At 39.8% G+C, this 26,435-nt stretch overlaps 3 protein-coding genes across 5 annotated transcripts; 1 reads left to right on the forward strand and 2 right to left on the reverse strand.

Moving 5' to 3' along the window:
* Positions 1–12,464, forward strand: abhd2a (abhydrolase domain containing 2, acylglycerol lipase a). Of its 3 annotated transcripts, none has more exons than XM_030766231.1 (11): positions 1–186; positions 1,823–1,913; positions 1,986–2,339; positions 4,792–4,967; positions 5,399–5,566; positions 5,679–5,862; positions 6,448–6,540; positions 6,775–6,876; positions 7,228–7,297; positions 7,407–7,491; positions 9,211–12,464. In XM_030766231.1, exons 3-11 carry the CDS (start codon positions 2,131–2,133, stop codon positions 9,411–9,413), a joined length of 1,290 nt encoding a protein of 429 aa, XP_030622091.1. In that variant the 5' UTR covers positions 1–186; positions 1,823–1,913; positions 1,986–2,130; the 3' UTR covers positions 9,414–12,464. The 3 variants fall into 3 exon arrangements, with proteins under 3 accessions (XP_030622091.1, XP_030622093.1, XP_030622092.1); XM_030766233.1 differs by having other exon boundaries at positions 2,100–2,339; XM_030766232.1 differs by having other exon boundaries at positions 2,124–2,339.
* Positions 12,465–13,553: 1,089 nt separating this feature from the next.
* rlbp1a (retinaldehyde binding protein 1a) lies at positions 13,554–17,560 on the reverse strand. Its single transcript, XM_030766786.1, has 7 exons — positions 17,552–17,560; positions 17,111–17,239; positions 16,202–16,406; positions 15,085–15,263; positions 14,290–14,448; positions 13,982–14,092; positions 13,554–13,700 (listed from the first exon to the last, which is right to left on the reverse strand). The coding sequence occupies exons 1-7, from the start codon at positions 17,558–17,560 to the stop codon at positions 13,554–13,556; spliced, it is 939 nt and encodes a 312-aa protein (XP_030622646.1).
* Positions 17,561–22,174: 4,614 nt separating this feature from the next.
* On the reverse strand, positions 22,175–24,699 carry slc39a1 (solute carrier family 39 member 1). Its single transcript, XM_030766147.1, has 4 exons — positions 24,400–24,699; positions 23,427–23,557; positions 23,004–23,300; positions 22,175–22,651 (listed from the first exon to the last, which is right to left on the reverse strand). Exons 1-4 carry the CDS (start codon positions 24,512–24,514, stop codon positions 22,298–22,300), a joined length of 897 nt encoding a protein of 298 aa, XP_030622007.1. The 5' UTR covers positions 24,515–24,699; the 3' UTR covers positions 22,175–22,297.
* Between the last annotated feature and the right edge of the window lie 1,736 nt (positions 24,700–26,435).

Genomic DNA, 26,435 nt, shown 5'->3' on the forward strand with positions numbered 1-26,435 from the left:
AGTTCGAATTGTCTAGTGTGCGTCTGTAGTTCTCTGCATGTATCGGGGATGAGAAGGGAAGAAAATACTAGAAAGCGACAGCGGATAATGCATCTATAAACGTTTATTGGATTAGTATATGGAAAGGCTCCGTCAGACAAAAGCAAGAAAAGAGACCGATCTTGATCGCGTTGGGCATCCAGCAAGGTATATTGTTTTTCTTATGTATGATGTTTGTTCTGCTTTGATAACTCGGAATTTTCTTTGCTAGCTCATTGGCTGTGTCTCTGGTTAGCCTATCAACGGGCTGTTGTCATGCCCATGTATAAACTTACTATATGCTGTGTTTTGTATTAACTCTCCCTCTTTGTAAAATGTTAATTTGTAATTTATCTCAAACATGTGCCGAAGATGGCCATTCCAGTGTGTCAAACGATTGACGATGGTGCGCAGCAAGCTGCTTTTTGGGCCTTTTTTATCAGTGACGAGCGGGTTAGTTTTTGTGATGGTAAAATGATTAATTTAATGCTGTGTAGTGAAGTATTCTACGTGACATATATAACGTTAAAACTGTAGGTCTAAGTTAACAGAAATGCTATGTCAGTCTGTTGACAAGAATGTAATTTCACCATAGAAATACTCAGTTTCATATATAAAATAGCGAAATACAGGGGCACTCCATCGTAAGTCCCTCGTTTTCCTTAGGAATAGTCCTATATGTGTAAATTTTTTAAGACTACAAAGTAGATTTGAAGGTAGTGGCACCACCCTTTTTTGTGTGACAGCTACAACTGCCTCAAATGTCCCCTTGCTTAGTGATGGAGAGTCTGTTAAGTCTGCTATGCAGTAGTCAGGACGAGGAAATTAAAATTTCAGTTCCGTTCTCAACAAATGTCTGCTTACGGAGGAAATATGTCCTGTGGTGGTAACTGCCGAATATGCGCTATAACTCCAGGTAAAGATTAACGTCTTTTGTTGAAATGTTTGGCCTCAATACTGATAGGCGACATTTAAATTAAATTCGTTTAAGAGATAACCATTAATGTACGGATTACATATAATTTCTTTTACCGCTAGTACTGTACGCTTTGATTAAATGTGTCTGGATGGATTTATATGATATGTATTTATTAAAAAGAACAGGGACATGTACGGTCAATTTCTAATATTACAGATCCTCTTTTTCAATTGAAGTAACACATTTCTAAACGGATGCTCATAGATCTTTAGTCTTCATATTAAAATAAAATATATAGACATACTGCGAGACTATACTACTTCCATCCTCACCATATTGATCATGTATTCGTAGAGTGCTGTATCTATTTTCTCGTTCTCCGGGCATTTAGTGGCAGTATGCTTGTAAAAACCGATGAAGAAATAGTTTTCTGGTGAAGAACTGTTTGCTCTTGTTTGTCTCTTTTAATCTTTTCGTATTTTGCCCCTCATAATGAAGTTGCTCTGCTTCATCTGATTTTGTCACTAAGTGTTATTGTATTATGCGGGCTAAAATCACAATGAGGATGATGCATGGCAGAACCAATCTCAACTTTGTTGAGAGTTATGTAGTCAGTGTAATGGTTGGGTCATATCCCTTTCATATCCCTATCAACTGTGGACTTCAAACTGTAAATCTTTTCTCCTAAATTCTGTTCAGGAATAGTTACAGGTAATGCAGTGTTTGTCTATGTGCTTAACAGATTAATCACTTAAATCACTGTCAGAATCCCTAGTGTGTTGCATAATGAACTATGGTCATTAACTCTATTAGGCTGCACTTAAAAAAAGAAGACAGATCTAACCAGAAATGTGTGTTTGTGTGTGCGGGTGTGTTCTTTTCTAGAACTGACCAGATCACTGTGACCTGAATGTAACACACATAGCGTAACCTGATCAAGGATCATTTTTTTTCATCGAGAAGACCAATCAACAAAGTAAGTAAATGTCCACATAAAATGACCGGTGATGTTTCCTTTCAATACATTACTTGTTGTGGTTTATTTCAGAGAGACTCAAAAGCTGATGAAACCCGTCACATGTCACGTCTATGAATCCCCCTTTCTGTGAGTTAGTTCCTTTTTGTTGCTGACTTGTTCTTCAGCAGAGGTTATATTGTTCAGCTTCCTGCCTGTTGTATCGATTAGAGCAACTATGAGTTCTCACGACTCGGAGGTGTACACCGTGGCTCCGGAGATGCCGGCCATGTTTGACGGGGTGAAGCTGGCTGCAGTGGCCACTGTCTTATACATTATTGTGAGGTGCCTGAACCTGAAGAGCCCCACCGCTCCCCCAGACCTCATCTACCAGGACACAGCCCTCAACCGCTTCCTGCTTAAGTCCTGCCCTCTCCTGACCAAAGAGTAAGTACAGACCCTCCTCAGCCTTTTCATAAGCGTCACAGGCAGCGTGTGTACCTGAAGAATGTTTTAGCAGGGGGAAAGAGTTCGCTCAGACTACTTTACTGTTTACAAGTGCTCTAAATGTGAAAGACAGCTACATGTGAAGGATTTTGTCTAGCATACATACCGCGAATACCAGCATGTCCTAAACTCAAGTCACTTTATAGTACCAGCTGTATCTCGGCACCGAGTGTTTACATCAGCACATATTATTGAATTTAGTTAAATATTCATTTGCTTTTTTGTGTTCAGCTGAGGACTTTGGGTTGCTTAAGAAGATTTTTTGTGCATTTCATCAGTGGTATCACTCCACTTCTATGTTGTGAGTAATGTGTGCTTTTTGTACTGTAACCGGCTGCAATATTTGCATAGGTTGGGTTTTGGGTGGAGGCTTGGTATGTTTCATCACTGTTTCTGCAACCTAAAGCTTGTCTGTTTGGGTGTCAAATTCCAAAAAAGTGTGTCAAAGATCACATTCGTCACGTTGTGCCTTTTACTCCACCGCTCCTAAGAAGCATTAAGAGCAAATGTCCTCCAGTGGTCTTGATGGTAGGGTGTTTTTGTAATACAAAGTGACACACAATGGATTATGTAACATTGTTTTCCAGCACAATTGCTACACAGGGGACTATGGGATCAATCACCAAAGGGAGCTCAAAGTCGCTGGCACTGCATCAGTCCCGAAGCTTATCTGTTCAGTAGAACGCACATGCCTCTCTTCCGCTGAGTCTGGTGCTCCTACTTGGGAATGTTCTAGAAAATGGTCCTCTTAGAAAATATTGCATTTTATGGAGGTCGACATAGAGAGCAAATCAAGAAACATTTTGTACTATGTCACATTTATCAACAGAGGAGATGAGTACATGATGGTGGGTTTGACCTTCAGACTGTTGAAGCTGTTTGATTCCAGCTCTGGCCTACTGGGCTGTGTTTCCTGTCTACTTATCAGTCACCACACAATGCAGTTCCCCGATAGGGCAGCTAAGGCAAGGCTTGTTTGGATGTTGTAAGTTCCTAAAACAAATCCTGACTGAAAAAAAGCCACCAAAAGAATGTTTTTGTCACCCTGTCTGAGCAGTTATTTAAAGGTTGTCTCAGTATGTTTTTGTTATTGTTGTTGTTTTTCTTGTTGTTCTTGCTGCTGTTGACATTACCTGCAGCAAATTTAGCACTTCTGGTTGTTTCTTAACTGTCAGTGTCTACAACTTGCCTTACAGAAGAGCAGTCTTTAGCTGATCCTTTCGACCTTAAGTTATCCTGTGACAGACCAGATTATAATCTAGTTCTTTCTATCTTGTACGTCAGTTGCTTAAATGATACCAAGAAGTAATTGCAATATTAACCGCCATCCAGATTTCGTTAGTGATAAGATGTTTGTAGTTACTCCCCACTGTTCAGGTTGTGGCTATAGATTGCACTGACATAGAGAAGGACTAGAAGGATGTCATTGTGTAACAGTTGATGATGCTTTGGACTTTGGTACGACTGATATTAGCTCTACTAGACTGCTTATTTACACTCTTGCTGATCTCAGTTGCCCCTGGCTATCTCTACAAACAACGACAGCTGCCCACTTATTTTGCTGCAGTTGACATTCCATGGAAACAAGCACCCATGAATGTCACTTCTGAGTACTGTCAATAGAAAATGAGCCTGTATTGTTTAGTGTACTCAAGGACACATATACTTTTCAAAATATATATTCTAGCACAGTAGTGGCATTAGTTGTCTTGTCATGGCTATGGTTTTACGATGTAAATGCATTTACTACATCAAAAAAAAAGAATTTTATCTTTTTCACGTTTGCGCTCCTAACCGATTCTGACCGACATAAACATTTTTTTTTTAAATGCGAATTATGTAACATATCTCAGTGGCATTTCAGATGAACGAATGTACAAGTAGATGGGACGGTGGGATTGAAAAGCAATTTTTATAAAGCTTAAACCGTTAGAACGAGGGCTCGAAGCAGCTAAAGCTGTGTGACGTGTCCTTTGTGCCGTGGGACGAGCTGTTACATAAGTGTTTACCTGTGCAGTGCTGGATGGTGTCAGCAAGACTGTGATCCTTAGAGAGAAAACACCCACTGCTGGTATCCCAGGAATTTGTTTTGCCTGCTGCAAGCTATTAAATGTGAGTTTGTTCCTCGCCTCTTACTTAGGAAATGCTGCGTTAAGAACAAGAACGGGGAGCTTCTCCGTTGTTATGAAATAGGGACATCGGCATAATGGACTGGTTTTGAATAATTAGTAGCTGAATTTAAAGTGGCTTTGCTAATCATAGCGATGACTAAACTTTTAAATCTGTCTCTTTTAATCAAGTGCTTGTTCAAAAAGATCTGAGAGCGGAAATGAAAGCATAAGTGCACATCGCATTAAAGAGACAATTCTCTCTTTTTTTTTTTTTTTTTTAGGTACATTCCTCCTCTTCTGTGGGGGAAAAGTGGACATTTACAGACGGCCTTGTATGGGAAGATGGGCAGGGTTAGTTCACCACATCCAAATGGCCATCGCAAGTACCTTCCCATGCATGATGGGGCCACAGCCACCTTTGACCTCTTTGAGCCCCTGGCAGACCATCAAACTGGAGGTTAGCCTGCTCAGTTTTTTGTTGTTGTTGTTGTTTTGTTTTGTTTTTGAAATTGTATTGAATTCTTTGAAGTATTTAAATTACATTCACGTCTAAATGAAGTGTGGAGTTCTTATTACCTTAAATTCGCTGACGTTTATGTTATGAATATTCAGTAATGAACATGTGGGATTAGACAGCTCTGTATTCAAAAGAGGCCTCTGATCAGAGGAAACCACAGTGAAGATTTAACAGGCAAAGTGGCTTGACACGTCTGTTTAACTTAGTTCTTGAGAAATATCAGTGACATCACTGTTACAAAGGCCTTGCTGTAAGAGTGGAAGATTTTCATGTTATCTAAAGCAGACTGAACAAGTATGTCTACTATTCCTTTTGTCCAAATGCAAATGTTTTGTGATGCAGCTGTCAAATGTTTTTGCCTCACCCCACAGATGATGTTACCATGGTGATATGCCCAGGAATTGGAAACCACAGTGAGAAGCACTACATCCGCACTTTTGTAGATTATTCTCAGAAACAGGGCTACAGATGTGCTGTGCTCAATCACCTAGGAGCCTTACCAAACATTGAGCTCACATCTCCACGCATGTTCACCTATGGTAAGGCCCACGAATGCTTTGAGAAAAACACAACTTTTTGTTATCATAGCTACAGTATATGTTGTGTTATAAACAGGTTATTTTAAACAGTGCTGTATGCTCTACACTGCAGGCTGCACCTGGGAGTTTGCAGCCATGGTGGGCTACATTAGGAAGGCTTATCCCCAGACCCAGCTTATAGTGGTGGGGTTCAGCCTTGGTGGGAACATTGTCTGCAAGTATCTGGGAGAGAGTCGTGCCAATCAGGAGAGAGTGCTGTGCTGTGTTAGCGTCTGCCAGGGCTACAGCGCACTCAGGTAGGCCTCGTACATCAGTGCTCAATACTGTATATACACACCAAATTAGTATGTACCACAGAACAGTAACCACATTTGAATGTTTCTGGAAAGAGTTAGAGGCAGCTGTGGAACTTGATGAAGCTTTGACATTAGGCCAGGGGTCAGCACCCACTGGGCAGATAGTCATCTGGGCTTTCCCTTACTGTCTGTCTGTGAACATGATCTGCCTGTAGGTTGTGGGCCTAAGTTAAACTGGCCCTCTTTAGAATTTGTTGGATTACAGCGTCTGTGCAGGTCAGAGACTCCTTCAAAAGCTGCCTGTTTAGTGATTCTCTGAAAAACAAGTCATATGTCTAGGTTAGAATTTTTAAGATGTGAAATGAACATTCTCAATAGTTGGTTCCCTTTTAGTTTGCAGTTTGTTTGTTGTTTGTTGTTTAGTTTGCAGTTCCGTCTCTGGCCGACGGTCTGTTGCTAGCACATGAACACTCCGACACAAACACAAACAGCTTGACTAGACAACCTCATTGATGGCTGGATTACCCTGCATTGTGAGGAAAGCTGACCACAGATGTCTGACATGGAGTTATTGTTCTCTTGTAGGGCACAGGAGACATTCCTGCAGTGGGATCAGTTCCGACGCTTCTATAACTTCCTGATGGCAGACAACATGAAGAAGATCATTCTGTCCCACAGGTATTGTCCACTAAACCTCTGATAAGGAGTAGAGGAAGTGGAAAAAGTCAGACTGACCTAGCCAATCAGAATGAGTCTCATCTCTGATATGATTTGTTGAAAGGACTTTGCTAATGTGTTTGTAACGTTTGCAGATTCAAATAGTTTCTCTCTGTGATTTGAGAGAGAGAACTATACTTTGCTCTACTCTGGTGTGTTAGCTGGAATGTTGGATGTGTGTTTCTTGTCTTTTAGGGATATGTTGTTTGGGGCATTTTCCAGTAAAATATCAGATATAGATCTGAGTAAGCTCTACACTGCCACATCCCTTATGCAGATTGATGACAACATCATGAGGTAAGCATTAGCACTCTGACAGAAAGGCCTAGTGTTTACGTAATAAAATTAAGCACATATCGTCACTCCCTATAGTCTGGGGCGGCTTTCTTATGTCTTTGCTTAATCCTTTATACACCTGGTCTTGAGAAATGCCATCTGTGCAAAAATTCCACATTGTCATCTCTTCCTTTGACCATATGTCATGTTAATGTCTCTTAAGGGACACAGGATTTTTTTTTTAAAAGCAACGATGATAACGCATTAAAGCTATGGTAAACATCGAATTCCAGACAAAAAAGTGTCTTAAGTCACTCCATCCACCAATAATTACTAAACTATGTCATTTTTTTTTTTTTTTTACATTTATAGGAAATTCCATGGGCACAATTCCCTAAAGGAGTACTATGAAAAAGAAAGCTGTGTGCACTATATCCACAATGTGAGTATGAAATATTACATACGTGTCATTGTCTCAGCAGGTGAAGAGCACTTCACAGTCAGTTTGTGGGCTAGAAAGACTAAATAAGGCTTTACGTTAATTGTTGTAGGTAAATGTTCCACTGCTGCTGGTGAACTCAGCTGATGATCCCCTCGTGCACGACTCTCTGCTCACCATCCCTCGTACTCTTGCGGGTAGGTGTTACTGCACTTCTTTGAAAGTGTCATCACTTTGTTTTGGATGTGTTGCAATGTATTTCCTCCGTTTCGACCTTCCGGACTCTACGGAAATTTGCCAATGCATTCTCAGTGTGCTCTTAGGCAGTACTGAACGCATAAGTATGTCAAGTTCCGGATTGACCCTAGTCCACCTCAGGACAGGACTATTCATAGCTTGGTAGGTGTGCTGGATATGTCTGGTAGTGGTCATTAACTTGCATACAGATGGTTACCGATGGTCATCTGAGGTCCAAGAACGCTCTTCTTAGGGTCATACTTTTAGCCAACGTATTTAAAAAAGATCTCTTTTTAGCTTCTCAAATTACAGTAGACTGAGCATGCCTACCCTGTGTTTGTCATGTCTGTAGATGGATATAAGTACACTTGTAAAGATTATAAAGAATTATATTTGCTTTATCAGAGCCTGGACTCCTGGCTTCCATAGAAGGAGTATGTCTGATCTGTTGCACAGCCACTCCTGAAGAATTCATGAAATGTTGGCCGGAAAACACTGGGTTATGTAAGCCTTCTCTGAGGCCTAATGGGCAACGATATGAGGCCACTTCCTCCGTTAGACTGTGCTGATTTATTGCTATCTCATCTGGTCTCTGGTCTCCTCATGACACAGGAGAATTTGCTAGAGTATTTGACCTTTGCCCTTGAAAACTCTACAGTTACCATAGCATAGACCTGCAGACACATACGGATCAGTATTAGGGGGGGAATTTATGAATGAACTAATCAAGTCCCCTTTGTCATCTGTATTGTAATTGGAAAAAACATTGAGGAAATGGAACTGAAATCAAATTTAAATAATAAAAAGTCAAAACAAATTCTTAATAATAGTGAATCTAGTTTCAGTATGAGGTTTTGGATGGCCTCGTGTGCACTGTGTTTCTGTACGTTAGCTGGTTGCAGATTCATATTCCAGGAGCCCCAACCTTAACATAAGCATAGGTTTGCTTGTCTTGTCATGTTATTGTAAAAAAAAAAAAAATCACAAGAAAGACAAGTTGGAATTTTAAAAAGCATCAGATAAAGTGTAGGGAGAACAGTTGTAGCTACATAATCAAAAGATATATAACCTTGATTGATCATTTCATATCAAAATGTGAGACCCACTGGCTCCGTACCCCAAATGGTGTGGAGGAAATGTGATTGAAAATAACTCCAAGTCTTGCTCAAGTACACAGCTTCTTTACAACAGTAGTTGTCTGTAGGCTGAATATGCTCATCATGCAAAGTAATTGCCATGTTCCATATCTCACCACTATCTAATGTCATAAAATGGAACAAAAAAACAACCCAAACCATCAAGTATGCAAAGGCTTATAAGGGATGACTCTGTTCCCACAGATTAGATAGAGGAATAGTACACACAGTGAATAAGGACCTGTGACTGCTGACGTTTACCACACTTCTCTTTTTTTGTGTGTGTGTTAGAGAAATAGGGTTTGTTATCTTGCGGGCGTGTTTGCAGATGTGTGACACTTGCTTTAGTTAGTTTGAGGTCACAAGGACACCAGGTTTTGAATGTTTTAATGACGTGCTATTTGAGTTCTGCTAATTACTGATAGGATAGGATAGTGATATAACAATCCAGTTCTGAGCAGCCTAAGTGACTTCTGCTCTCTCTCTCTCTCTCTCTCTCTATCTCTCTCTCTCTCTCTCTCTCTCTCTCTCTGTCCTTTTTAGAAAAGAAAGAGAACGTTATCTTTGCTCTGACACTCCACGGTGGGCACCTGGGCTTTTTCGAGGGTGCCGTGCTATTTCCTCAGCCACTCACCTGGATGGACAAAGTGATAGTGGGTTATGCCAATGCCATCTGCCAGTGGCTGAAACAGAAACCGGCATGCCAAAATGGGCAGTCCAGCGAGAAGCAGTGCCCACAGAGTTAACCTTGACCTCGCCCTTACTTTCTACACTGTGCCACTTTCCCAAATTCACCACATGGACCACCATCATGACCACCACCAAACCTTCCTGACCAATGCCACCTTACATTTTATTGTGTCAGTGCATTCACCCTTACAGAAACAGTTCTATACTGGGGAACAGTGTACAGTTTACACATACACCAAACGATTTAGACATTACTGAGCGAGAGACTTGAATAAGCGACACAATGACCAAAAAAAAAGAGGAGGTAATGTGTTTAAGTTTAGAGGAAGGCCATCTTTGGCGTACTTTTTCTTAAATAAACAACAGGTGAATTAGATCAGTGTATCTATCTTACAGATTAAACTGTTGAAAAAGGGAACTATGCTCAACTTATCACTGCTTAGTAGAGGAGAGTCATCACAACTAGCTATAAATATAGTGCTTTTTGCATTGATCTATGTAATCTCACTCTGTGGAAAGTGACTGTTATGCAGGCACTGTGTGCTTATTGCCATGAAAGCTAAGTTGTTTGAGGCTGTTTTGCTTTAGCGGAAAAGTTCTTTCACAGGTCTGGTCACGTAGTCAGAAGAAACCAAGTCATGTCTCTCTGCCAGGAATACTTAATGATTTAAGGCACTTAAATGATGAATCCTGCAGATAAAGAAATCAGATTACTCTCAACTTGATTCTGCATACCAAATCAGTCATAAGTTGGATCCAAACACATTCCTATGGTTTCCCCAGTGTGATAACTTTTGTTTCCTTGTTTTATTGAAGCACTTTATACTTTTGCCATAATATTTTTTTTTGTAAGATTCTGAGTTTTGAGGGTTTTGACAATGCTAGATAGAGTAAGAGCATTTAGGAGGGAGACGTTGATGACTCTTCAGTTAAATGACTCAGTGATCCCTCCTGTTGACCAAAGTACGTTCATTTTCTTCAGTGGTGCATGTGTAAATGCTCTTTTTTTTTGCATGTACATTCCATTGAAGTCATGTACACCTTTTATTTGGTCCCTAGAGTTAACAGAATAACATCAGGAATTGATTTGTCACTGCTTATACTACACACATTTTTTTTTTCTTTCTGTTTTTACTAGATGGGGACCCAGTGGGAGACACAAGTATCAAAGCTCATGTCTGTGAAAACTGGCTCTTAGCTGCCTTTGGCACTTGTTGTGTTTTTGTGTTAGCTCTGAGCCGTACCGTGCACTGAGTATCTAGGTTTTTACACGTGTCATATTGTAATATAGCCCCGTTGGACTTCGGTCCAGGTTCTCTTGTGTTGTGACAGGAAGCTGTACTAGGACCTTTGGGACATGATGGTTTATCTACAGATGAGTTGAGATGATTTTCTCTGTATGCGTCATGCAGAGTAACTGTTAGAATAGGATGACAGCGGTGGAATACCGACAGCAGTAGCGAGATGACAGCAGGTTCGAAGCGAAGACTTTTGCACGATAAGGTTATACAGCTGTGCTGTGAATATAGTCACCACCCACGTTCTCAATTGTGATATTGACTTTAAAGGCAATTATGTGTACTAATTATCTGTTACTACATGCATATTTTGAGATCTCTCACAAATGAAGATATCCTTTGACAGACTCAGATAGGGGGAGTTTTTTGAAGCAGAAGTAGGAGACTGACATTCAAGATACAGTGTAAAGTTATTCAGAAATGATTTGATGGTTTCACTTCATTATTGTATCAAGTCATGAGCTCGCCACACTCATTTTGTAGTTTTCTGTGGAAACATGTGCCCACAGTCTCGATAGCAGTGATTGTCTTCCAAGTATGGTTGCAGCACAGAGTCTCCTATTGCCTGACTACATACACCATACTTCTGTGATGGTTTGGACATTTTAACGTGTGAGATATTGCCCTCACCCTAACTTAAATTCCTTGGGTAAGCCTTAGTGAACGTGATTTGTAAATTTAAGAGAAGAATCTGAGTGGAGTCGACCATTCTATGATTTGTTGTGTCATCCCAAAACTATCATTTTGGGCACCTGACTCATTTGTATAACGAGGACCCCTACTGGTGACTTGATATGGGAGCAACATTGCTTTGAAGAATAGGACAGTTTTTACGTTTGCTGTTGTGAAGATCAGCTCTGCTGAGCTGCCATAACAACCACACATAGTTGAATTCTATCAGACCATTTGTTGCCGTTGATTCTAAGTGTTGTATCTTAGAAACTGAAGCCAGCACTATGTCATTTTAACATCACGGGCACCCCCTGTTGTCGGACTTTTGACATTACACAGTACCTCTGGACTGGAAATAGGCCTAGGCCTACATGTTTGATCATTTGTGTCTTTGAAATCTAATATTCAAGGACCTGTAACAACACAGGGCATTTGCATGGAATGTGTATTTCAACACTTTATTGCATTGATTGTGACAGGGTAGTGAGGCCGGTCCATGGAGATTATCTGTCTATACCTGATCTATTTGGCCTCAAACACCAGCACAAATCTAGATTCTGATATAACTTGATCAAACAAGTATGCCTTCGTAGTAATAGAGAGAGGTGTTGTGTCAAAATGAGAGTATGGTGAAGGTGCAACTTTTCTGTTTTCTAAAACTGTTTTTGAATTTTTTTTTTTTTTTTTACTTCAAATCCTAATTAGCAACTTTTTTGTCATATTTAGTTTGAAAAGGATGTATTATCTGCATATTTATATGATTTTTCTTTTGCCCTGGATGTAAAGGGCCATGTAATATAGCAGTAAGTATAGTTTGCTTGTGTTAAAGAGAATCTCTGTTGAGCTATGGGTGGACCCTGTCCACACCAACAGAGCTCACGATTCAGTAATGACCTAGAGACACTGGGAGCCCTCACTGAACTCAGCCTAGTAATCAACTCATTTATAACAGGCCGATGTTTTCAATGAGTGAAAAAACCTTCATGAAACTTTTATTTTGGCACTAATAACAGCATAATAACAACATGCCGTAAAACGAAATGACAAGTGTGTTTTTGTTCATGAAAACAAATGTTGTGTGAATAATTTATGAAAATACGGTTATTGTGTTCCAAAAATAAATTATTTTCTCGTAAACCTGTGGTATTTCTGATGTGTTTTTTTTTTTATTATTTGAAATGGTTTGTGGCATTGCAATACTAAGCTGTGATTATGTAGGCATCTGGATAACAACTAAAGGGAAAGTTATACAGTTTTCATAACATCCAATGGAATTTGGACCTGATAAGAATTGCCACACATCTGTTGGCTCTTTCCTGTGCCATATAAGTGCACAATAATAATAATGATAAGAAGAAGAAGAAGAAGAAGAAGAAGAAGAAGAAGAAGACGAAGAAAGCAACACATCAGAGGACTTTTAATGTGAATAACACTGCTTGATATAGATCGAATGCTAAAAATGGAGCTTCCCTTAATACAGAAGTCTGATTGTTTTTCAGCAAGTGCCCTTATTGTTACTCTTGCACAGGCTTCCAGTTAGTGTGACAGGTTATGCAGTTCACAATGATCAGGAGACCATTTATTTTCTCAGATTTTATTGAAAACAATTTTAGGATTTATTGCCTTTTTAAGTGGGGTAGACACCTTCATTAGGCAAAATGAACAGATTCAGAACATATCCCTATGTTTTACTTCTATCAACAATGTCATAGACAATTACTGGCCATTTTCGATGCAAGATTTGAAGAAGACTCCACAACAAACCAAAGCTGATAAGCCTCATGTTTTTGTTATATGAGAGGAGTAATGACGCTTTGATTCTGTTCTTTTTTTCACACCACCAATGGATCGAATTATATTTTGCGCCTGGGAGGTTTATTGAGGGATTAATGACCAGACAGAACCTTGCAATACACACCATCCAGGCTAAATACCACCACACTAGCACACCGTAAGGCGAAGAGCAGGAAAAAAAATGTAGCCAGAGCATTCCTGGCCCTCTCAATTGGTTTTTCTTCATCAAATATCAGTAACTGTATGTACAGAGGAATCTCAAATGCTTTTGCAACATTTGCATGAAAAAACCTATACTGGACTACTCTGAGCTGTCTGGCACAATTCATACCTTTAACTTAAGTACATATTTTGTACTTTCCTTTAATCAGTGTCAAGTATAAATCCTCTAAAGTACATCCCTAGTCTTTCTTACTTGTGTTGTTGAGTAAGTTAAAGGGCCGTGTCTTCTGACCCAAACAGCTTTACCGCTGTTTCTCTGCCATCACAGTTTGGACCCGTCCCATCGAAGTCTGGTGGAAGGATTTCAGGATCGAAGTCCCTGAAGTAGCCATCCAGTTCATCACCATGAACAAAAACCTGTCATCAGGCATGGATTAGGATTACTTCTGTATGCTCACTGCTCAACTTCACAATAGTACACAATAGTGCACAATAGTGCACAATAACATAGATCATTTTACTGGATCCGAGTCAGTCTCGTCAATGAACAGATCCTAAATACAATTTTTGATGGATTTCTCATGCATGAAAGTTTCAACACCTCGGGCTAAAATGTTCTTCACAGTGCGATAAATTCTTCAAGTATTTTTGGAAGAAAACCCATATGGGATTTTGTAAAAGAAAGAATCTATTCTCACCCTCTCCAGCAGTTTACTCTTCATGAAAGGCTTGACTACATTGTAAGTGGTTGTGAAGTACCAGGGTTGATGAGTCACATGCACAGCCTTGAAACGGGCAGGGAAGGAATCCTGCATAGACAAGAAACATATTCATTGTTCAAGGTCAGTTCACTTCCCGGTAGGCTTCAGTTCATATGCTGACAATATTGTTTTAATTCTGATAAGCACACAAAATGGGTGAAAGTCTGACTTGGGGTTGGTGCAGACCTCAGCATATGCATGGCTGTTCTATTAATATCAGGTTTTGGACTCAAGCGTGTGCTTACCTGCAGCATGTCAACCATCTTCTTGAGCTCTGTGTGTTTGATACCAGATGCATGTTGCATAGTGAAACCCTTAAAGTTCTCTATGAGGCAGAAACCATTGATCTGGGTTTCCTCATTTTCTAGCAATTTCTCCAGGATGACACAGTATGCACGCAATGTCTGGAAAAATACAAACACACACACAGAGACATTGTACAGTGAGGAGAAGACAGCCTTGGCTTTGAAGGGTGGTCAGAAGACTGATACACAAGTGATATACTGTTAACATGTAACAGTAACAAACTCTTACCGTTATGTGTTAACAGTATAGGTAACATGTAACAAGCCTTTTAACTGCTGTGCTCCAGGGTGATGAAAAAGTAACACAGCTAGATAAAATGTTACTTTACTATCACTGAATGCTATAGATGATGATATTTCAAGGGAAATGTAACTCATCTTATTCCAGTCTAGGGCGAAGAATGAACCTCTGACTTAGCTCTGTTGTGCTTGTAATTGTATAATATAATTATCACAGTGGACATCATAAGCAGCTAAGTCAGATTACAATAAGCAGTTCAATCAGATTATGAAGCGGTGCGCAAAGCCTTCAATACCCAGATTATTCTAAATCATGGTGCTAAAATTCAATGACTTTGTGATGATGTCTCATTACAGACTAATAAAGGACACATTGCAGGTTTATCCCAATTATCAAAAATTCTTACAGATGCTATAACACCTGCAATGACAGTCTGACAATATTATCTACTTCAAAAGTTTCAAGGCTACTTTTTTCCTGTATAGATAGGCTACCTCATCAAAAGTGACCTCCTCTAAGTCCCAGTTCTCAATGTTGAAAAGCAGCACAACTCGACCAAATTTATCACGGCTTGAGAGGATTCGTGGGTAACCAGCCTCAATAGTACTGCGCACTGCCTCTGGTGTCAGGTTTTCAAACAGCTCAGGGTAGTCTTGTCTGAAACGTACATAACCTGTGGAACAATACCAAAACAAGGTCAATAAATCCAAACTCTAACACTGTACATTGAATAGGCCTGAATGCTGGCAATTACTGTACATGAGAGTACTTTGCAATGCTCTTCACAGAACAAGCAAGGCAAACAAGCACAATCAAAGGCCTGTCGTACTAGCTCTCACTGCTCACTGGTCTGATTGTTGTCATCAGCAATGAGGGACCAATTAACCTTTCAAGCAAGTGTATGTTCACGTGACATTCCAGTCTCACAGCAGAGGCTGTTACCCATGCCGACGCGGTGCAATAATGTGTGTAAGTGTAGTTCCAATGTTTCTCTGGACCCAATATGCATGTAATGTGTACATATATTGTACCTCTATTGACAGGGTGTTTGTGAGTGTGCAAGTGAGCAAGTGTACGAGTGTGCGTGCGTGTGTGCTTGTGTGTGCGTGTATGTGTGTGCTTGTGTGTTTGTGTGTGTGTAAAAAAAAACAAAAAAAAAACAGTCGTCAAAGCACACCCCATAGTCTCCGCATTCTCAGCGGGTCCCCCTCAGTTCCCTGTGAAAATAAACCAGCCCTATTTGCACACAAAAGGCCCCTTTGACCGTATTTAGAGGGCCCAATTAAAGCAGAGGATTTTGTGTCCCAGTGATAAACAGGACTCAAAGATACAAAAAGGAATACAAAGAGGATTTAATCCACCATTACGCAATGTCTTGCACACTGCACTGGCATGGAAACAACAGGGAACACCATTACAGACCCTGATCAGAAAAAAAAGCACACTACCAGCTTTCAGCGTGGAAACTAAGAAAGGAACACGATAACACTGTAAATAATGTTCATAAACAGTTGTTTATGAACATAATTTTTTAAGCTTATTTGTATGGCATGTCTTTTTGTGTGTTCAACAATGCGGCTATCCGTCCACGACTAGTTATCAATTTTTTACCCTTCATGAGCTCATGCGCTCTAGAAACATCAAACTTGCGGGCGCGGATGAACCTCAGCAACAGGGCATCAGGTTTGTCCCCAAATTTCTCTTGCACAGCCTTGGCCAAGTCGTCTTCCTCCGCTGCCTTCTCTTTGATCATAGCTCTCAGCTCCTTCACTGAGGATACACGTCTCTCTTCCGTCTCGTTTAACTCATCCTTTGCCTGACAGGAGTAAAAATGTCACAGTCGCATTATAACATCTGACCATTAGAGCATGGAATCGGTTGCCTGGCAGGCGAGCCTCAAGCAGAGCGCCTTTTGCAATTTACTACAACGACAGAAATGTCTGACAAAATAGTAAAATAATGATCTCACTGATGTAAAAATGGATTAGATGGATGAACCAATATAAACATGCAGTCATAGAAGCTTCATCAGCAGAGACCATGTTAAGGCTAATGGTCTAAGTTTGTCACAGCGTAACATATTATTCTCAGTTTATATATGTAATAAATTCTTTGTCAATGTGTGAATTATATGTGTCTACATTAAAATGATCTCCAGCAAGAATTTACCCCCATCATAACAGCAGAGAATCAATAAATGACAACATCATATGTAAATGAAGAGCAGTTAGTTACTTAAATAAATTCAATTCCAAATGTAAATGAGGATCTGAAGATTTGGCTATAATTGGTAAACATCAGCAAACCCCTGAATTATAGCACTGTAATAAAACTGATCTGGTATTGAACTACTTCTGTTGGCAGTTTCAGACATCTTCTTTCCAGGTTAATGTCTCATCATCAAGTGTTAACTCGTCTGAATGGCTTCATCTCTTAAAATAGATGAGTCCATCTGGTATCACCAAAAACATTATGTCAGTGTTAATGGTGGTGTGGCTTGATCTCTTGATAATAGTCCACCTTTTGTACTGTGTGGTCTGGCAGCTTCTTACATGGCCCATACACAGGCCCGTGGTCCTTTACGGTCAGATGCTCAAGCTTAGCGCGGAGTGCCTGCTCCTCCTCAGACACCATGCGGAACGTTCCAGTCTAATTGAAAACAAAATGCAACAACCCCATTTTACAGTCACTGAAGAATGTATGGCAGCCAAGCAGATTAAAAACAAACTAATCCCCTGTCTTTTCCACATCTCAAATACCCCGAGGACAGATCCCTCCTCCCCCCACTCCCCAATCATGCAGATCAATGAAGTCCTTGTAATCTCTCTCACATGACCCCTCAGACCCCACAAAACAGCCCTAAGAAACAACAGATTAACTCATCCACTCTACTGAATTCAAAAACAGTGGAATTAATATTTGTATCACTCATTACTCAGTTAAAACATGAAAAGAACTCACAGCGGCCATGGTTGTTGAATCTGTCAGCAGACACTGGACAGAAATGAAGAAAACTGTAAGGGGAAAAATAGAGGGGGGTAGGGGATAGAAGTGGGGTGTCAGCTGAGTTACATTAGAATAGAATAGTGTATCTATAGCAACAATCAAGATCAAAGATTTTCTTTTGCTTTTCTATTCACATGAAAACAGAAAAATTGATTCATTGATGTGTTGATGACAACGTGATGAAGAGCATGTAAAAGGCTGACCATAAATATTCTTTCATGGACCTTCACTAATCTTCAAGGACATGTATGTGCTTTCATATTACGAGCCATGATATCAACATCCTACATTAGTGGGCCATTACATTATAAGCAATTTGAAAGATTCTGTATGACAGCTGAATTCTGCAAATTCAACCAAAAAACCAGACACCAATATCCCAGTTTCCCTCCACAGAATATGCTGCAAAGCATTAACACTGCCACCACTAGACAGCAATCACAGTTCCTTGCAAACTCATCTTCTCACAACTGAGACTAATGTGTAAAACTTTGTTTGTGGTTTGTGGTTTGAGTTTAGTCCTGTACACTCACATGTGATTGATCCAAATTTTCATTTCAAAGAATGAAAAAAATGCCCAAAAAATGACCAATGTCTATTTTTTTCCAGCATTTTTGGTGGAAGTGCTGCAAAAATATTTATGAACAACCAAATAACATGGTTACATATTAGAAGACAGTCACAGTCAGTGTATAATATGAACCAAGAGTTAGTGAAACACAATCCCAATTCATTATTCTAAATGGGACTTCATTCTAACACAATGTGTCATGATTCTAACACAGATTTGATGCAGTTTACAGACACAAAGCATTTGAATGGAGAAACAAAGATGAACAGTACTTGATAAAAGCAAATAACCAACTAACAATTTTTTTTTTGCAAAAAAACAAAACAAAAAAAAACTTTGGGTTTGTCTTTAGTGCAGGACCGGTTGCAAACACTGCATCTTACGGCTATGAATCTAACATAGAATTCAATTTGTCACACTGAGAGCTGCAAGAACCTTACCTTAACCACAGAGCAACAGGGAATCGCAGGCTGCGCTTGTGAGAGAGGGACAGCTAAGCAGGAGAGACTGAAAGCAAGGCACTCAGAGGAGAAGAGAGGAACTGTGAGGCAAACAGCAGCTGAGCAGAATGATATGAGTCGTCACTCACTCAGGGATTAACCTGTCGCACTGCATAACTCAGAGCAGATTCAACTAATCTACATATTAAATGGACATGAGGGGAGGGGACGAGGAGGAGGAGCGAGAACTGTTTATTAGATGCTGTGTTTAAAGCTTCAGCGTAGAGAGGAAACTGCAAGCAAGAATGACCACATTAGGCTATTTCAGCAAAAGAAAATCATTATGAATAGAGAAATAAGGAGGAAACAGACTTTGTCATGATTATGCACACAACCATTTAGGTAAAGGGAGCAGATAGAGTTCCGCATGAACAGTTTTTCTATGCTGATTAATTTTTTCTACCTCTTTTTTAGAAGTCCTTGGGGTGATATGACAGCTCTTTGAGCCAGATGTAATATTCACATAAACTTTACATAAGCTGTATTAATATTCTTTGTATGACTGTAAACATGAATAAGATCTTCCATCTGGTACATCTGGATATATATCTGGGTATATAAATGTCTAAAGACTCTACCATTTAGATGGCTGTTATGTCTCAATTGTAGACCCCTTAATGAAAATGCAATCAGCTCCAATGCCTCAACTGGCCCTGACATTGCCCACTCATCAATGCTGGCTTACTGAAGAGTAAAAGATGATCAGATCATTCAGTCAGATTACCTTGAGAATATCATAAAGCTTAATCACAGTTGCTACCTTTGGGAGGGCTGTCAATAACATTACACTGATGAGAGATGCTTCTCAAATCGTTCACTGGCCTGCACTTCCCACAGCACGGCCCATCTGACAAGATGTAGTCAAGATGAGAGGCATGGGAGATAAAGTTGAACTCAGAGCATAAGACCTTTATACCGCCTCCCCCAACTCTGCAGGCTTTGGACCATAATAAGATAAACACTCAAGTTGAAGACTGGATTCTAGTTATACGCCTGAATCTTTGTATTAGTTAAGCAACAGAGAGATATCGCCACCAGCACGCACAATGAAACAATTCTGTTTGGGAACCGTATTAAAATTTATTTATGATTACCTAAATACTTTACAGCTCTCAACCATACCCTGAGAACAGGCAGATTTTCTGCTCTGATAGTTTTCAGCTATGTAATAAGTGACTGCTTTGTCACCCAGAATCCATTTTGTACTGCCATGGGCTTTGAGCTTGATAATCCCTGTTCATCAATCCCTAATACAGTTCTTTTTATAGACACCTGGGTAAGGGGAATGATGCATTGTTCAGTGCACTTTCTTTGATTACCAGCTACAGGGGATTTTTCAAATGCAGTTTTCCACGTTGACATGCAGTAAGCAAATCACTTAAAATAATTGCATACATCATCATATCAGTACTAAAATGGGCATATGTATTTAATTTTCAGATTGTTTTATTGTCCCGATAAACCTCTACATTTCAGCGCGGGGAGGAGGCACTGCTGCTGAAGTGATTAGTATAATATGAATGAAGGCCTAATGAAAACCATTATTTTCTGTTCTGTTTGGAGGGACGCAGAGATGCCTCCCTGTGTGATGAATTCAAAACGCCCGACCAGGAGGCGCATAATGAGCTGTGAGGAATGAGGGCAAAACTCACCCACAGTGTCCTCCTGCTGCTCCACTGCGCTCAGACAAACAGCCTGAATCACGATGGCTGTCTAAAACGCTGGCCCGTTTTCCCCTCGCCACGTCTGGCAACTTCAAACACAAGGCATTGTCCTTCTGTCAAACCTGCTCATTAGCAGTCCTCTTCAGTTGCTCTTTTTTTTTTTGGGTGCATTACAGAGTCTGAGGGGATTGAAGGAACCTATGCACCACAAAGTTTTATTTTCTAACGAGGTCTGGAAAACTTCAGATCGCCTGGAGATACACTAACATAGCTGCGGCGCTGACAAAGATATATATATATATAAAAAAAAAATAGACAAGATTTTAAAGAGCAGAGAGGCTCATGAGAATGAATTGGGAAATGCTTCAGCCAATCAGTGCTCCTGCCTCACTTTTAGAGAAACACTCCCACGTAGTGGCCAAAAAATGTATTAATTCATGATCATGTTAATCAGATCCCAAACTGAGATTTTTTTTTTTTTGTATCATTCATTTACTGTGTGTCGCTGATTATCTGAGGGGTGAGTCTTTTTACCAGCAGAAATGAGCACTTTGTAAATGAGTGTAAAAATCAGCCATCAGAGCTGAGCATGTTTAATCTCGATGACAAAAAAGTACAACATTTGACAAGGATTGGACTGGTAGGAGCGCGATGTTCCAGCGAGTGTTCCGCAGGGGTACATCACATGTTGGACCACAATGAGTTGCTGTTTTGCAATAATAAAAAGAGATGCAATTTTCAAAACGTCGATCATGAATATTTGCAGTACCTCATGTCCCGCTCTGAGTCCACCTCTTCTAAAAGTAAAGGGAGCAACGATAATAAGAATAGACTCCCCCCAAACTCCACGAAATAACCTTCAAAGACACAGTCTTTTGTGAGATTATCTCCCAAATTTATTTTAGTTACCTTACCTTAACCATTGTCATTGGCATGATACCACAAACAACAAAATGCATTCTTGTTAAGGCACAACAGACATGAATCATTGTAACACATTTTTGATCATGCACATCGTTGTCAGTAGATTAGACGATGGAAGTGCATTTAGTGGTACCATACAGACCTTAGTTTTAGAGTAAATACTCACAAGACAGTGTTTGTTTTCCTCCAATTCCACATATTCACTGACTTTATCCCATCACTTCAGCAATCATAATAGTACACAGTTCTTCACTTTATCAAAATGATACCAAGTTAAAACACAGAGGTACAGTTACAGCAGCACATAAAAACCTTTGGCTCTCGACATTTGCAAGTACATAAAAGAAAAAGCATATGAGTGATTATGATATTTAAACCTGCCACCAATTAAAAAAATAGTGTTTAAGATGGGCACATAAGGACAACAGTAAAATATCCTCTGTCCATAAGAAGAATACTTCAAAGTACAAAAGGCAAAAAATGAGGCTGGTTTTTTTACCAATTTGGCATGTTGTCCAACAAAACTTTATGTTCCTGTGTAAATAGGTCACACAATGCAGCAGCTGATATACAAGAGAGATATCTGCTTTAAATTAAAAAATTATCCTAAAATCACAACCTGTAACAGTTGAGCATGTAAGCATTACAATTTCTATTCTCATGATTATTGAAGTTAGTATTTCAATAAAATACGTGTCTAACGGTATCGCTCAGACTCTCTTGAGCTGAAACAAAAAACAAGTTTTAGCCATTTCAAAAAAAAAAAAAATAAAAGCAAAATATTGGTTGCTTTTTTTTTCTATAAAAAGACAAGCCAAATATTTTTAAAATATTTTTGTGACAGTCTTTAAAGATCTTTTTTTTTTTTTTTTTAAAAAACGCACATCATCAGTGTCAGCGAACACGTGATGATTTTAAGCTCTCAGATTTCAGAAAAATTAGGAAATACATCCCTGAGTCTCATGAGGTTAGCAGATAAAAGGAAATGGCGTTGGGGCCCTCTAACGTAATCATGGGTGTACGCTTCACTCTGAACTGTCTCTCAGCCCAGGAAGCTAAGGGCTGCCATAACAGAGAAACCTACCAGAATGAAGAGAACCTTGAGCAGTTGCCTCTCTGGGGAGTTGAGTTCATGTGGCAGTATTTCCAGGAATGTAATGTAGACAAACGTTCCAGCCGCAAGGCCCTCCAGTACTGCCTGTATCAGAACCCCGCTCTCTAGCTGAGCCTCAGTCACTAAGATACCCACAGCAATGCCCAGAGGTGACATTGCTGCAAAAATACAAACGTATCCAACCACCCACAACGGTTTAACTTGACTCTGGACCAGCTTCACCGAGAGGCTGAAAACGATAATACTCTTGTGGATTAGGATGGCGATGCAGATCTCCAGCACCTTAAGAGAAGAACACACATTAAACAGAAGAGCGTTTGCGAGAGATATACCATTACACATATGCGCATATCCGTTTACTCCTTTCTCAACAAGAATACTGAGATAAAAACATGCTGACATGTGTGGTTTATGGTTATGAGATGCCTCATTAAGCTTAAACACACTGTCTATGAACCATAAACACTTACTGTGCTAGTATACAAATGCGCATAAGTTTGGGTTAAAAGCTTTCAAATAGGAAGAACAAAGCAAACCTTTGAACTCTGAATACTCTCCAGATACTATCTCTTTAATCTCAAAGACTTGCCATTTAAGGGAAAAGTTAAGAAAGGGCTCAATAAATTCATCATACCTTTGTATCTGTGGTCTGTAAACCAATGGCCAAGCCCTCAAACACAGAATGGAGTGACAGCGAAAGGAAAAGCATGAAGGAGCGAAAGGAGGAGTGGGCATGGAGGTCTACGTGGACATGGCGTGCGCTGCCCTCCGGATCGTACACTGTGCCATGATCGTGCCCGTGGCCAGGCGACACTAGAAGAGGTGCAGACTCCTCGCTCCTCTGTGCAGAAAAACTGAGAACAGTCTTTTCCAGGATCAGAACAGCAAAGAATCCGCATGCCATTATGAACTCTGGGAGAGGGAAGTTGACCTGTTCAAAAATGATAACAGAAAAAAAGTTTTATTTGTGTAAATGTTTTACATGTAGTCATGCACTAGCCAGCAACAGAAAAATTGACCATCTTAAAAATATTTTATTGCATGTGAAGCTTCTCACATCCAGGCCTTGCGTCCGTAGTTCTTCACTCATATCTGACAGGTAGTCGGGAATGATGTCTAGGAGACAGGCAGCAAGGAAGACTCCTCCCGCAAAACAGCTGATGAGACTCAGCATTATGCGATGCATTTCTGGGGATAACAAGCAATTATCAAATTTGGGTTATTGGAAATAGGAAGGGAAAAGGGTGTCACTGATGTCCTGCACCAAGTAATAATGGTACAGTGTAGACCAATCACGTAATGTCAATGTGCTACATGCTCTGATAGTATCCACAATATAATCTTATAAGAGAAAGCACCAGATGGAAGTTGAGGGATCAGTATTTTCTATGCATTAGGTTGATGAGGAAGAACTGAAAAATGGTTTGCAGTAACCTAACAGCCTCATAATGAGCAGTGACTGGACAATAACTTGGATGACAGAAAAAAAATCACATTCATATTGATGAAGGGATATTTTCCTTGATGACTTATACAGAACTGGTTTAAAGGATGAAGTATAAAACACATTTACAGTCTCAACATTACTTTAAGCGAGTGCTATTTGAGGAATATGGTATGTTCACCAGTTTCAGTTCCACAGTCATGTGCCTTTCTGAACTGCGAGGAATGTATGCTTAACCTATGTTCACAGAAGGGAGCCTTTTCTCTATTCAAATCAGGTGACCCTCTCGCGTGATTATCTTCTACTAAACCAATGAACAAAGGCTCAGTTCAGACAACATAGTTTAAGGAAAGCTTGCGAAAGGCAAATAAGGATTCATTGTTTTCCGACATACAGAGATCCAAACAGAGACATTGGCCATGGAAGACTGAATTATCGGGGTTGAGCTGCAAACAATATGAAATCATTAAAAGATAACAGAGGGAACGAAAACAAAAATGAGTGGTGGGTGAGCAATGTATAGGCATCTGGAAATACGATGACAGTGTACTTTATAAAATCAGGTTTTAAGTATTTAATAACCTACCTGTTCCACTGGTTTCTCTGAACCATTTCAGCCGAGCTGGAATAAATCCACACAACAAAGTGAGGAGTAGTAAACCTACGAGAGCGCCAACCTTCACCTGCAGAAGATACTCCATCTCGACCCCCAAACGAACGTGTGGTAACTCGTAAACAAATATAATCAACGAGAGGGCGGATTCACGAAATACAGACCAGATAAATCCTGCAGTTCAAGAAACCAGGCATCAATACACTGATTAACGTAAACAACATATTTCGAAGATCAAGTGTTTGACATGACAGAGGAATGACCCATCTGCTTTCGGTCCCTAGTAATAACTAAGAAACATAGCAACTCACAAACCGTACACAATGTAGTTAGCGGTAGGATTCTTACGAAACTTCCGGTTAAGAGAGTTACTCTCATTAAAGACAACCTACTTTGCTCACTACAACAACCGGCAAATACCACGTCAAAGTGGAACTCACTGCAAGGTTTATCCAGTCTGCGCTGTGAAAATCGATATATTTTCAACTACAGGAACTGAGATGTTACAAAATTAAAATATTCTCCTTGGTATTAATCTATTTAAGGGTTTCTTTGGTTGAAAGTAAGGCAGTTCGTGATGCGCTGCTACTTTCACTCGGCTTTATACAAAGTGAAAAAAATAATATTTAGACAGCAGATTTTGCAAAACCATTAAGCTGAAATAATACACTAAGATTACATCCACGGGATTTTCACATCAAATGCAGCCTAAATCTATGTAGTACAATACTTAGTACAGAAGTGCGTTTCTTGTTCACGAGAGCGAGAGCTTGACATTGAAAGGCTTTGCCGGAAGTGTGCCAGTGTACCAGTCCTTTCGATAAGTGTCAGTTTATGGTTCTGTATGAGGTATGACTCATTTGTGCGTGACTTAAGTCTTGTGACTAGTAGAAGATGTTCACCTTCATTTCCAACTTTTCTTTCAATGTTATTATTGTTGAGTGCATCCCAGTTTTAATGTGCCACATAATCACCCTGAAACAAACTAGCAAACAAAAAACATTGCAGGTCAAAGTGAATCGATTTCATATATAAATGTAGTGATGAAAACCAAAGATTGACCGAGATTACAAATTCCACAAACTATTAACTAATTTCCAAACCATCTTTTTTATTTTGAATGTACATGTCAAGTCAGGAAAATGTCTGCTTTACATGAACTAAACTCAGCAAGGGGCAATTACCCTTTACAGAGGAATGCCAGAATATAAATGACTATTTGCAGAACTTGTTCAATGTATATGCCCAGAAAGAAAATCTTAAATCCTGCATTTTGTTATACAGGAGACAGCTCTTTTTCACACCTCAATCAGATTATTAATGTAAGTAGATACATCATTCAGTGCCTGTTTGTGGCTTTCAGATCATGAGCAGACAAACAACTTCATTGGACTGTGTGCGACAAGAGTGGAGTTAGACAAAGGTAGAAAGAGTAAAGTTTCACATTTTGTATTCCTGCAGTCAACTGAGCCCCACTTTGTTGAGTGATCGCTGTTCCCTTAGTCATCAATAATATAAGAGGAAGTTATTGTTCCGCCGCAAGCAACAGTTACACAGAATTAAAGGGCTTGGGGGAGGTAGTACAGGTCCTTTCACTTACTCAGCTCAGGTTTCTGGTGCTGCAGACAGAAGCAGAGAGCAAGATGATTCAGTATATTAGTGAAGGGCCTGATTGTGTGGTGTTGGTGACTTAGTGATGCTCTTGTATAATGACAGTTTCAGCAGAGCTGCTGGCTCACTCTGTATGTAAAACAACCGTCAAGGACACTGCCCAAAGTTACGGCATGAAGCATAACTGAATGATGGCTCAGTTGGAATTTAATGAATGGTGTTCATCACTCCAACAAAGGGAAAATAATTTGAAGGTTATGAATTTACATTTCCCTCCATTGGTTTAGTTAAGGAGCACTTAAATATGATTCATGATGTCTTTCGAATGACATGGCAACCTCGATTTTCTATGCCTTTGAGAAAAGAACAGTATGTTCCACATACTTACTGTCGATATA

The sequence above is a fragment of the Chanos chanos genome, chromosome 2 (assembly GCF_902362185.1).
Source record: "Chanos chanos chromosome 2, fChaCha1.1, whole genome shotgun sequence".
NCBI classification, from domain to species: Eukaryota; Metazoa; Chordata; class Actinopteri; order Gonorynchiformes; family Chanidae; genus Chanos; species Chanos chanos.

What these genes read in the sequence shown, in the direction of transcription:
- slc39a1 (XM_030766147.1), bottom strand. Translation starts at nt 24,514, where the DNA reads ATGGAGTATCTTCTGCAGGTGAAGGTTGGCGCTCTCGTAGGTTTACTA. An exon ending in CAGAGAAACCAGTGGAACAG is followed by an intron (nt 23,558 to 24,399) that starts GTAGGTTATTAA and finishes TGTTATCCCCAG; the next exon opens with AAATGCATCGCATAATGCTG. An exon ending in TACAGACCACAGATACAAAG is followed by an intron (nt 22,652 to 23,003) that starts GTATGATGAATT and finishes TCTTCTCTTAAG; the next exon opens with GTGCTGGAGATCTGCATCGC.
- rlbp1a (XM_030766786.1), bottom strand. An exon ending in AGCGCATGAGCTCATGAAGG is followed by an intron (nt 15,264 to 16,201) that starts GTAAAAAATTGA and finishes ATTGTTCCACAG; the next exon opens with GTTATGTACGTTTCAGACAA. An exon ending in AGATGGTTGACATGCTGCAG is followed by an intron (nt 14,093 to 14,289) that starts GTAAGCACACGC and finishes TTGTCTATGCAG; the next exon opens with GATTCCTTCCCTGCCCGTTT.
- abhd2a (XM_030766231.1), top strand. Translation starts at nt 2,131, where the DNA reads ATGAGTTCTCACGACTCGGAGGTGTACACCGTGGCTCCGGAGATGCCG. An exon ending in CAGGGCTACAGCGCACTCAG is followed by an intron (nt 5,863 to 6,447) that starts GTAGGCCTCGTA and finishes GTTCTCTTGTAG; the next exon opens with GGCACAGGAGACATTCCTGC. An exon ending in GTGTGCACTATATCCACAAT is followed by an intron (nt 7,298 to 7,406) that starts GTGAGTATGAAA and finishes TAATTGTTGTAG; the next exon opens with GTAAATGTTCCACTGCTGCT.